The 12,789-nt window shown below is 28.6% G+C and overlaps 1 protein-coding gene across 1 annotated transcript; it reads right to left on the minus strand.

Annotated features, from left to right (window-relative positions):
- Positions 1-5,427: 5,427 nt before the first annotated feature.
- LOC105768271 ((+)-delta-cadinene synthase isozyme C2) lies at positions 5,428-8,474 on the minus strand. Its single transcript, XM_012588123.2, has 7 exons — positions 8,259-8,474; positions 7,896-8,160; positions 7,422-7,794; positions 6,870-7,088; positions 6,621-6,759; positions 6,207-6,455; positions 5,428-5,899 (listed from the first exon to the last, which is right to left on the minus strand). Exons 1-7 carry the CDS (start codon positions 8,382-8,384, stop codon positions 5,606-5,608), a joined length of 1,665 nt encoding a protein of 554 aa, XP_012443577.1. The 5' UTR covers positions 8,385-8,474; the 3' UTR covers positions 5,428-5,605.
- Between the last annotated feature and the right edge of the window lie 4,315 nt (positions 8,475-12,789).

Consider the following 12,789-nt stretch of genomic DNA (forward strand, 5'->3'; position numbering starts at 1 on the left):
AAAATACTATAGATATATATTAATATTTATTGAATGGTTAATTTTTTTACCTAAAACAAATAGTTAGAATATATAAATAAAATAATAATTTTAACGATTAAATACTTAGAATATTAATCATATTAAGAGATATAAAAACTGTAAAATTACTTTAAATTTATACGTATATAAATGGATCATTATCGAAAATTTAATTTTAATTACTAAAAATATAGATAGTGATAGTATTATTAAGACATTTATTGATGGATATATTTACTTTAGATTAAAATTTTAAATAGGTATCACGAATCAATTAAATATTAATTTAATTTAAAATTTAAAGAAAAATAGTTAAGAAATTATTATTTATATGTATTGTAACTCATTCTTATTCGGGAAAAACTCGATTTTAAAGTCACTACCGCAGGTAACCATATTTCAAGTTTAATTTTGAAAAATCCAAGTTTAATATTGCTCTAAGTTTCGGCGGTTGATTTTAATTTTTGACCTTAACTTTGATTTTGACTATAAATTTTGATTCTTTTTTATTTTTATTTTTTGGTTTTTATGGTATTTGTCAATGTTATTAACATTTAAGGGTGGCATGACCTCCTCCCTCATTTTGCAAGGGAAGAGAAAGAAAAAGGTAATAAGAAAAAAGAGAGAGGTGAAGAGAACAGTGAAGCATTCAAAGGAGAAAGACAGGAAGCTTACAAGTGAGGTAGAAGAAGAACCAAGAAGGGAGCATATATATAGAGAGGATCTACTTTGTATTGTAACCCTCTCTCGTTTGCATACGATGAAATCTTACTTCGAATAAACACGAATTGAAGGTAAATAATTTCATGGTTTTAGGTGTATGGTTGCATGCTCTTGGAATCTCACTATTCTTGAGTCCTTCAGAGTGTGAGATTGCAAATTTTGTTTATTTCATGTGAGAGATTGCAAAATTTGTTTGTGTTATTAGGATGTGTGCGTGTTTGAGTCTTCTATGCAACATGCACTTGGGATATATCTTTTGGGTTTCAAAAGTGGAAACACCACATGTGGGTTATATGTTATCGTGGACAACCTCAATAGTAAAGTACCCAACAAAGTGTTTTGGGTATATGTACCACCCACAAATGTGACTAAAGGCATACTCGTAAATTTAGTTTTTAATGTTTATCTTTTTTTTTTATCAATTTAACCTTTATTTTTTTGTCATCAATCTTATAAAAAAAAGTTAAATTTAACCATTAATCTTTCAATAACAATTGAATTTAACCATTAAATGTTTTAAACATGATACCTCACATGACAATTTACATATATTTCATGCAAATTTCTTTTGAGTTTTTATTAACTTTTTAAATTTTAAATTTTGAATATTTTTAAATTAATTGTTGTGTGAAGTACACATAGATTGCCATGCCAACGTTGTTAAAAACTTAATGTTTTAATCAACATTTCTAGTAAAGAAAAGCGATTCAACTCTTTTAAAAGTTTAATGACAAAATTTAATTGAAAAAAAAGGCCAAATTGACAAAAATATAAACGTTGAGAGCTTAATTTATTATTGTATTCTTACTATTTATCTCAAAGGATACCAACCATTTTGGATCTAGTAAAATTCATTTTATATAAATAAAAATTATTTTTTATTATGAGCAATGGTTTTTAAATATTAGAATTAAAGTTATTTTAATCCAATCTACAAATACTCATGATTATTTTGGTATCCCTTTAATAATGGGTGTCATGAGGATGCTAACATCTTTCTTTCTGACGCATAATCGTGCTCTTAAACTCAGATTTAGTTTCGCCCATCAAAATTTGTTTTAATGATTTTAAACTTTCTATGCAGTCAACCACTCTTTAAAAGAAATTGGTGGCGGCTTCGTATGGTTTTAAAAATTCGTCAGAGGGTGATTTTATCTTTTTCACATATTTTTATATAGAATCGATAAATTTATATTATAATTTTAAATATTTCACTTTACAATTTTAATCAAATTTTTTATTTAATTCTTACATAAACGTTAATGAAAATATTTTTCTACCTTCAGTCCCCTAGTAATGATTAAATACTCAAATGGTAGATATAATTATCATTAAGAAAAATCGAATAGAGAAACAAAGAGAAAGGTACATGCATCTAACATTATTTTATTTCAAATCATAGTCATTATTTTGAGATATACATTGGCAACATTTATTGAATATTCCTTGGGAAAAGAAAACAAGAGTATAAGATAAACGAAATTAAATATCATAACCAAATCTTGAAAATGAATACTAATAAATTTTAACATATGGTGTTGGATCACATTAAAATATACACCATTAATTACTTTTTAGCTTAATAAAAATAATGTAATGAACGTAAAACAATTTTTTAAATGTTAATTAACAATCTTCAATCAAATACTTGCAAGAGTTTTAAAGTTTGGGTGTTTTCCATTTAAGTTATTTTGGGTTAATTTAAATTTTTCCTATTATCAAATCAAGATAATCATGTTTGAGTTTGGATTAATAAGATCAAAGTTTGGTTTATCTTTTATCGTATATTAAAAAAAAATTAGCTATGTCGATTAAATTTTAGTTCGATTAACATGGATATTGTTGTCAATACAGGAGTATGTGCGTTTGAGTCTTATTTATCGTTGGAGAGGGGTTATGGATAGTTTTAACCATTGTGTTAAAAATAATATGACCAGAACCTATAATGAGATTATTCAAATAATAATAATTACTCAAAACTGATTTTTGATTTTTTAAATTTATTCTAATATATATTATATTGAAATAATATGAAAAAAGAAGTTAATTAACATAATGACATAATTTAAGGAAGAAAAGAAAGGCACATTAATCATATTTTCAGCCATCTAAAAAAAGCAATAAAATATTGACTCTAGACTTAGAGTGTTGAAAAGTCATTTGAATCATCGGAAATGACAAATTAGTCAACTTTAGTGACGGATTCTCACTGTATAGTTACGAAATTCATTGAAAAAACAACGAAAACTGATAAACGTAAACCATAAAATAAGCATGAAATATATAAAAAATTCTAATAAAATCTAACCATACAAACAAGACAGCTTCACTCTTTGAATAACGTATTTTCACTATTTAATTTAACATATTTTTTAATTTGAATTGTAATCTCCGTAGCTGTATGATTTAGTCGATACTAAAATTTATATTTAAATTCATCATTTAAAATATTCTAATACATTAACTACGAGAGTTAAGTGAGATGATAATGTTTTTTTTATGGGTCCTAAATATGAAGCGGCTTTAAAATTTAGAGTCAACATCTATCCTTTAATGAACCTACGAATACTTAAAAATTAGTTACTACGCCGCTCCAATAGATACCTTAAAAGAAAATCTAATACATTAGAATTGAAATGAAATATTGAAAGGAATTAAGTAAATTTCACCAAAGGCGTCTATTTATAATTCAAAGTTTTCAATGAAATTAATATCTTTCTTTCTTCATAATAATTTATTCTGCATGTGTTACAACTTAGGACTTTTGAACGAACAAATTACTTTTGAACTATGCGTCCAAATTTAGGAATTCCCAAATCTTGGGGTGTTACAACTTTTTAACTTTCAAAAGGAAAATTAATTCTCTCTATAACCAAAAATTAAATTTTTCTCAAAAATAAAATTTATTATAAAATAAAATTGTCACTATTTTTCGACAAAATAATGGTGCTCTCAAAATTGTGTTATTTATAGAGATATGGTATAAGAGTTTTGTTCAATTAAGTGTAATTAATTATATATATTTTAATAAAATATAAATTCTACTTGGAAGTAGAATAAGGAGTGGGTAGTGGCACCCCTAGGGTATTAGGGTTTGTTACTCCTTATATTAAACCGGGCTTAATTTGAGTCTTTCATGTATTAGGTACTATTATATGTGTTATCTAGATTTTTATCTAATATTTATAATTTATCTAACCCAATAATTATTTTCTATTTCTTAAAATATTAATTAATAACTTAATTTAATTAACTAATTAGTTAAATTAATTTCACAATTAAATTCTTTTCTCAACCCAATTCTAATTTTGTTGAAGTCACACAACTTTACCGTATTAGAATCTAGGAGGAAAAATATTTAATTATCCCTTTCAATAAATCCATGTTGACAAATTAAATTAATTCTAAATAATTACAATTAATTAAATAATAATATAAAGAAGTTAAATTAATTTATAAGTCATCTTTTGTAATTAGCGAGAAAATGCATTCATTACAGATAGTATACATGCAATCTATTTATCTTATTTCATTGTTTTCATTCATTTCATATGATTGGTTTTGCATGCAATTTGTTTTGACTTATCTTGAGCTAACAGAGAGACCAATTGAACATATAAAATTATGGCTCAAATAATTTGTAATTAAGTTTCGACTCTTCATCTATTAATTACAATATTATTTAATTATAGAGTCATTCCACTAAAGTACCATGATTGAACACTTCTTTATTATATACTATTATAAAATCTACTAATTAAGTGTTCATTCAAATACCTTGTCATAAGTATGTTACTCTCATAGGATATCCTTAATCTCTTTGAGATAAACCCGTGCTCCCATTATGATACTGTTTTATGTCATGGTAACCATAACATCTTCATTCATGAAAAGTCAATTACTAATTAAATAATTTATCTCTAAGACAAATGACCTATGGTCACATTACTTTCCATCTATCATCATTTCCCCTTAATTGGGCTATGAATTTCACTATTGTGGAATGATCCTACATCATGCAGAAGTCATATACCCAATGTACCAACTTTGGATTATTTATCTATTTGAACACCTGTTTTCATTTACATCAAAGCATCCGAGTCACATATACATACTCCCTTATCCATTCAATTATCCATTCAATATTAAAGTATATCACACTATGAATGTCATAAGTGAATAAATCCATAAATGGATCTAGAATTTATTCTACTTGGTTCTTGTCCGATGTACTGTCAGTCTGATCAATCACATCTATGTCTCTATTTTATGGAAATCATCCACTCCAATATCTGAAACAAAATATTTCCCTAATTAAACTTGATAAAAAAATTAATCAATCAACCAATTTAATCCATTCCGATCATTCCATTTAAGAAATAATTATTTTGAAATTGACTACTAATCCTTTAAGATTGGCTACAAATTTGATGATTTTTAAGCCGCAATTAATAGTGAGTATTTTATATGTCAAACTTAATCAATGTATTTTATATGTCAAACTTCATCAAAATTAAATAAATAACGAGTTCAAAGTTTATGTCAATAAACTTAAAGTGGTAAGGATAGTGGATTTTATTATTATCTTAATTCCAATATTTATAATTCGTCCTACTTTTACATCACATATTCTTTTATATAAAAAGTATATAAAATAAGTAAATATAAAATATAAAAAGAATATTTTCATAATGGAAAGCTTGAAAAGAACTTTATTGAATTAATAGAAGGTAATGAGTACAAAGACAATCGATTCGGACTTTCTTTGATAATATATATGAATATTATACAACATTATTAATTAGAACTTAATAACTATTTCTTAAGGAAGATGCTTGAAGAGGAAAATTTAATATAAATTTCAAAGTGCAATTGGTTCAATAAGCAATGAAGTGATTCCACCCTTAGCCGCTTTTCCAACATATGTATATCCATCTCCTTCCCTGTAAAGTACATCCATCACCCTTGCAAGGTTTAGGCTACGATTTAAAACTTCTGTTGGCATTTCTGTTGGTTTCAGAAACTCTTGATTCACATCCTTCCAGGCACTCTCAACATGCTTGTTGAATACATCATATGCCTCTTGTGCTGATACGCCATATTCTTCCATGTAACACTCTATTGCTGAGCAATCGTCTTCTCTCCTATGCTTAAACTGCAGCCATAATAAAATCAAAATTATTCTATCACTATATACCCTAAAATCTATCAGTTTATTAAACTACCTTTGTTTGTGACGATAAAATACATTTATTGACAATACTTCCTCACTAAAAGCCCTAAAATGAAACTAGATTTCTTTTCTTATTCTTCAATTTGAGACTAAACATTTTATATATAAACATTAAACTTTATTTTTTTTTAGATCATGATAAAAACCATCGTTTGATTTTGTTACAAAGACATTGAATTATTTAGTTAAGAGTTCGGTTTCCTGTGGTTATCTAAATATATTATTATACCTTGTGTTCCGCAACATCATCCATAAACCTACAAATAATTGTGGAAGCTTGAATTATCTTAGGGTCATTGGCTGCCCATTTAAAGGTCTCTGGTGTTACGATATCTCCCATGCCGACGAAAGATGTAATAGCAAGCATGGCATAACCACAAGTTGGCAATGCATTAGCCTTAAACTCCTCGAATGATGGTTTGTAGTTTTGAAGAGTCCATCTGGCCTCCACAAGATAAGATTGAGCAAGTCGTATCATCTGAAGCGAAAAAATCCCAACAATTATCACTAATATCAATTCAAATTCGATAATAATATTTAAATGATTATATATTGTTATTCGAGTTAGTTGTTTATTCAAATCTAGAATTTAGCTAAGATCTTATCTCTTTTGTACAAAATAAATGTTTGTTGATGTACATACCGCATTTTTCGCATATTCAACACGATATTGTCTCCCATGCTCAGCCACCAGTTGTTCCATTTCTTCATAAACATCTAATAGTGCCTTGTAGCTCGGCTTCATGTATTCAGGAAGTTCATCTATGCATTTGATATCCCACCTGAATCCAACTTCAACGTTATATTTAATCATTCCTCGTAATATATTATTGAATGTTAACTTCAACTAAAGAAACCTAACCTATTACCAACAAAATTAAAGAAATCTAACCTCTCAATTGCATTTGTATATGGAATGAGCTCTTCATATGTTGCATATGAGTCATATGTATCATCTACAATAGATGCCATTGCTATCACTTTTGTCAACATCTTTCTACCAAGTGAATATTGGGGCTCAAAGTACACTCCTGAGATCCAAAAATAGCCTTCAACCACTCTATCTCTTGCATATGGCAACTTTCTTTGAAAGTCTAAATCTTTCCACCACCTAAAAAATGATATCATAAAAAACCCCATTAGCACAATTAATATTCAATGTTTCAATTAGTTTCACATTCATGTTGTTAGATTTAAGTCAATTGGCAACCTCAAATATTAAAATATTTATAAGTAAAATGATATAGGTGAAAAAGATGAATCCAAGGTTCATGCCATCACTTTTAACTTGTACTATTTAATAAGATTCAAATATTAGCATTTGCAACTTGTCTCCTATACTGAGAATGATGTCTCCAATAAATTCAACCCTCCTTCCACTAATAAATAAATAAATAAATAAGATGAAAAAGAAAAAATGGGTGAAAGAGATTAAAAAACATACCTGCAAATCTCGCTTAGCTCTTTCCTATGCAAAAATTGTAAGATGTTGAAGTCGATCTTAGCAAACTCCAACAAAGCCTTATTATGGGACTCAATATCTTGGTATACTGAAAGATAGTGCCTTGCCTCAACCCTTGGCAAGCCTCTTCGAATTGATTGTTTCAAAGCATGAGAAACCTCTTCGGACAAAGGATGGTCCAAAGATGCTACTGCAAGGCTTAAATGGTTGGTGGTGAAAGAAATTGCTTCATCCAATATATCTTCCCCATGAACCCTCAAATAGGAAGCTTGGTAAAGTTCCAACAATCCTCGAACATCGCTTGTCACGGATGACTTGAAATTCCCTTGCTCGTCTTTAAACTTGTTGAATACGTCTGACATGAAATTACCCAAAATGAAATATCGTTATCAAACATTCCATGCTATTATATTCTCAAGAAACTTAAAAACACTATGTTTCTGTTCCAATAATTACCGCATGAAACATTGTATCCATGCTCTCGGAGTAGTCGGAATCGAAGAGATGTAGTGTAGAGGTCGTTCTCGGCATCATTGTTGTTATGGTAGATATTCTCTAGTTCATCTTCGATCTCCTTGGTGAAATGGTAACTCACACCCAGTCTTTGGACTGAATCAATGAAGGCTAACTTTTGGGTCGAATTAGCCATTGGTGCCACAATCATCTTCCTCACTTCTTCTTTCAATTGTTGGTGGCGTTTTTCAGTTCCAGCATCAATATTCTGCTCAAAACAATGAAAATTTTCTTCATATTGAATCACTAAATAATTGAACAAATAATATGTTAAGATTATATCAATATGGTGATATGTATGTATACCTTGTCGGGACAATTGAGGAAGAAATCTCCCCAAATGCTAGGCTGAAAATCGGCTTTGGGACGGATTTCATCCTTATTGGAAGAAAGGGGTGATGAAGAAGGCATTTGAGAAACTTGTGAAGCCATTTCGATTGATCAAAAGCAGATATTGAAAAGCTGAATTTGCAGCCTTTTCTTGGTTTGCTCTTGAAATTTGGCACAGAATTTGTGTGAGGATAAGAGTGCAATTGTTGCATGTATTTATAGGTAAGAAAAATAGTGGTGATATTTGAAGTCAAAAAAGGAGAACTTAAATTCAAGAAAACAAAGTGCATGAGAAATACAAATAGATTAAAAGAAATGTTGATTTGTCTTTTGTTTGATTCTTTTGATTCAAAGTTGATGTCTGTAAAAAAGGTTTAAATATCCTCTATTTACTTTAAACTTTTGCAGTTCGATCAAAATGTTTGAGGGCATGAATGATATTTATTCTTTTCTCTGCTTTTGACATACTCTTCACAAAACTTTTGACCAGTAATCTTATATTAATTTCCTAGGAAATATGATTGGAAAGAAAGAACAATACGACTCTATAGTATTCAAAATACTGACTTATTTTGATATAAAGTTTTAAAATTTTACTTTAAAAATGTTTGTCATGTTTCTTTTAATCCTTAGTGATCAAATGTATTTGTTTACTTGTTAGCATTTTAAAATAAATAAATTTGTTACTTATTTGACCCACTCTCTTTAGGATATCAGAATTGTTTTTAAATGGATGAATTTAAAAACTAAGAAAAGAAATTGTTTATATGTATCATTCTTAAAATTCTAAACATCAAATATTTTATAATTTTTTAAAAAAATTAATAAAAATAATAACGAAGAAATTAAAATTAATAAAAATTAAAGTAATTTTATACACTTTTATAATTATTTATATAATTAATATTTTAACGATAAAACCATTATGTTTTATGGTTTATTCCTTTAAATTATGCATAACAAATTTTATATAAATTTAATTTATTTTATGTAAAAAATTCAACCATCAAATATATATTAAATATATTAAGTATTTTTTATATGAAAATAAAAATTGAATGAAGTCGGTTAAGCATCTGAAAGTATTTGCCTTTCTTTTCTACCTTTTTACAACTGATTTTTCATGGATTTTTATAGAGCATGTCAGGTTTGACCAAGGATTTGTTTACAATTCACCATAAACACATTAGACGCAATGTTCTCAAATTATGGGATTTTAAATTCATCTTTAATTTTTAAAATGTTTTAATTTAGTTCTCAAATTATCATATCATATCAATTAAGTCCTTTTATTAATTCAACAATTAGTTTAGGCATTAAATGCCAACTCAAATTTGAGATGAAATATATTTAAAATTCGTAGATCAAATTATAAAAAACATATATATCTATTGCATAGATAAAATTTAATTGATACTAGTTTTTAATACGTCAAATCCAGGTTTTTCATGTCGTAGTTATATATATATGTAACATCCTCGACCTGGCCTAGGAGTTTCGGCTAAGTCAAAGGCATTACATTCGATCACCGAAGTGATCCTGTAAAACCGTTCTTTTTAGATGCGTTTGATTTGTATGGAAATACTCTTTTGTTTTTAGAAAAACATTCATTCATTAAACCAATTTGACTTATTAGTTCATCTACAGTATAATTGATATGAAGTTTTAAGAAAACGACTTTTAAGTTTTTAAGAAAAGACCTATCAAAACTTTAAGTATTTTGTAAAGCAGCAGAAAACATTTAGAATAATAGTTTCCTATACTGAATAGCATGCAAATATTAGAGTAATAATCAAATGACATGCTTAAAATAAATAAGCTAAACAAATCCCAAACCTATGATATAAAAACGAGAAAATACTTAATAATTACAAACCCAAAAATAAATTATTAAGGAAAACTTTTAATGAAACTTTTAAATAAAACCAAAACAAGTTGCTAATTCGAGGTTCTTCTTATGCCATTCCGAGACCTAGTTTCCTGCATTACCTAAGAGGTAAAGAAATGGGGGGTGAGCTTATGATAGCTCAGTGTGAGTCTAATTTTTAAACCGTTATATATAATCATTCAAATAATATAGAATTTAATTTATAGCATAATAACAAATCAAGCATAATACAAGTTAAGCTGATGTAAGGAACATGTAGTGATTCAATGCATATATAGTTTATTCATGATGCAAATGCAATTATAAATTTAATTTCCAACCTGTCCATCTTAATCGCCATCAAGCATCGCTCGACACACCAAAACACATAAAAAAAACTAACCATCTCGGATTTGATTTCCGATGACGATGGTCGTTCACTTGTCATATGTGACGATGACTTTTACAACAATAACTTACCATCTCAGTTACCCGATTTTTTATGGCTTTTTAAACTATCATCCTGATTTATCCAGTTTTGATGACATAGCCACCTACTCTGTGCAATACTGACTTTTGGTGTGGACTTGAATTGCCACTATCTCCTATGGAACTCCTTCGACCTTCTTACCTAAATTCATGTAATTATGCACATACAATTAGCATATTATGCTATTTATCATCTTTCAATGCTTCATTTGATATTTCATACTATCATTTAATGGCATGTGATCATTCATCCATTCCCATCAATTTCACATATACAATTAATTTAAGCGATCTAAAACAATTTCACATATACAATATCTTCATGCATATTAACATTCTTAGTTCGGCTAACACATACATAAGCAGGGTTTGCACATACAGGGTTCGCACATATAGGATTGCACATATGGGTTAGCGCATGTAGGGTTTGCACCTAGGGGTTCGTACATGTAGGGTTCGCACATATGCTTCAGTTCGCCTAACAGAGTTCGGACATACAGGGGGTTTGTAACACAGGGGGTTCGCATAGTACCTAGGATTTTCATGATATGCAAGCTTTGGTTCACATGATATATATAGCTCGTATAGGACCTAGGGTTTGCATGATATACTCGATTCACATATTACCTAGGGTTTGCATGTTATATAAAGCTCGCAAAGTATGTTTAGGGTGCGCATGATATATATGCCTCGCGTAATATATATAGGGTTTGCAACTTAAATCCTATACTAAAAATCATGAGGGTTTGCATATGTATATACAAGCTATAGTTCATCTATAGGGGTTCGCGTATAGAGGTTCGCTCACAAGCTCACACATAGGGGGTTTTGCACACGGGGATCACACACAGGGCTCGCACATGCAAGGGGGTTCGCATAACATGAGGGGTTGCATAGCAGTCTTATTACTTCCTAACACTACAGTTAATCATATATAATGATTTATGTTTAGATCCCACACCTGATTCGAAGACACAAAAACCTTAATTTGGATGAGGAGAATGATGGTCTACTTGGGAGGAGAGGGACGATTTTGGAAACCTTGGATTTCTTTGCTTGAAAATTGGTTTGGTAATGATGGAGAAAATGAAGAACTTGAGAGTTTTCCTTGAAAAATTCACTAGATAAAATTTCTAGAGTTTTGAAAAGATTTCCTAATTATAAAACTCTTTTTCCCTAATTGAAATAGGTTTTAGGATTCCATGGAGAAGCAAGACTATTTTAAATTAAGGACTAAATTAGAAAATAACAATTTTTGGTTTGGGCTAGTTTGAAAATTCGGCACTTTTATGGGGTAAAAATAAGAAAATAAAATATTTTGCTTGAAAGGTGAACAAGAGATTTCAAACTTGAGACCCAAGAGAAAGCTAAGGCCTTACCAATGAACTAGTAGACTAATTCTTGTTAATTTCTTATCAAAAATAATTTTTAAGGCATTCTAAATTCTTTTACCCTATGCTTAAAAAAATAAAATCTAAATTTTATCCCTATTTCTTCTAGCCTTATTTTTGGGAAGTGACAATACTCAAATTTACAATTTAATTCATGTTTTAAGTAGGCTCCACATTATATCCTAATTGACATTTAACACTTAAATTAACTACTATGCTAATGGAAAACCTATTTGATACCATGTCAATAACATATTTTGAAGTTTAAAACTAATTAAGAATTGGCATAATGTCAAATTTATCCTTAATGTTTACATTTTTTTTTATCAATTTGGCTCACGACCTTTAAAAAAAAATCATATTTGACCATCAACCTTTCAAAAAAAATTAAATTGTTATTTTTTTAACGGAAATATTAGCTAAACATTAGGTTTTTAGACATGACAGCTCGCATAGCAATCCACATGTACTTCATGCTCTCGTTTTTTTTTGGAATTTTTTATAATTTAAATTATTTCTTGGTGTGATATATAAGATAAAGTGTCATGTTAGCATGAAGTACACGTGGATTACCACACGGGTTGACATACCAACATCGTTAAAAAATAAGGTTTTAATGAATATTTTCATTAAAAAGTGATTTGACAATTTTTTAAAAAAAATTGAGGGCCAAATTTATAACTCAAAAAGAATAAGAACCAAACTGAAAAAGATGTAAACAATTTGACATTATACCTTAAAAATATTGACAATAATTTAG

Source organism: Gossypium raimondii, chromosome 5, assembly GCF_025698545.1.
Source record: "Gossypium raimondii isolate GPD5lz chromosome 5, ASM2569854v1, whole genome shotgun sequence".
Taxonomy (NCBI): Eukaryota; Viridiplantae; Streptophyta; class Magnoliopsida; order Malvales; family Malvaceae; genus Gossypium; species Gossypium raimondii.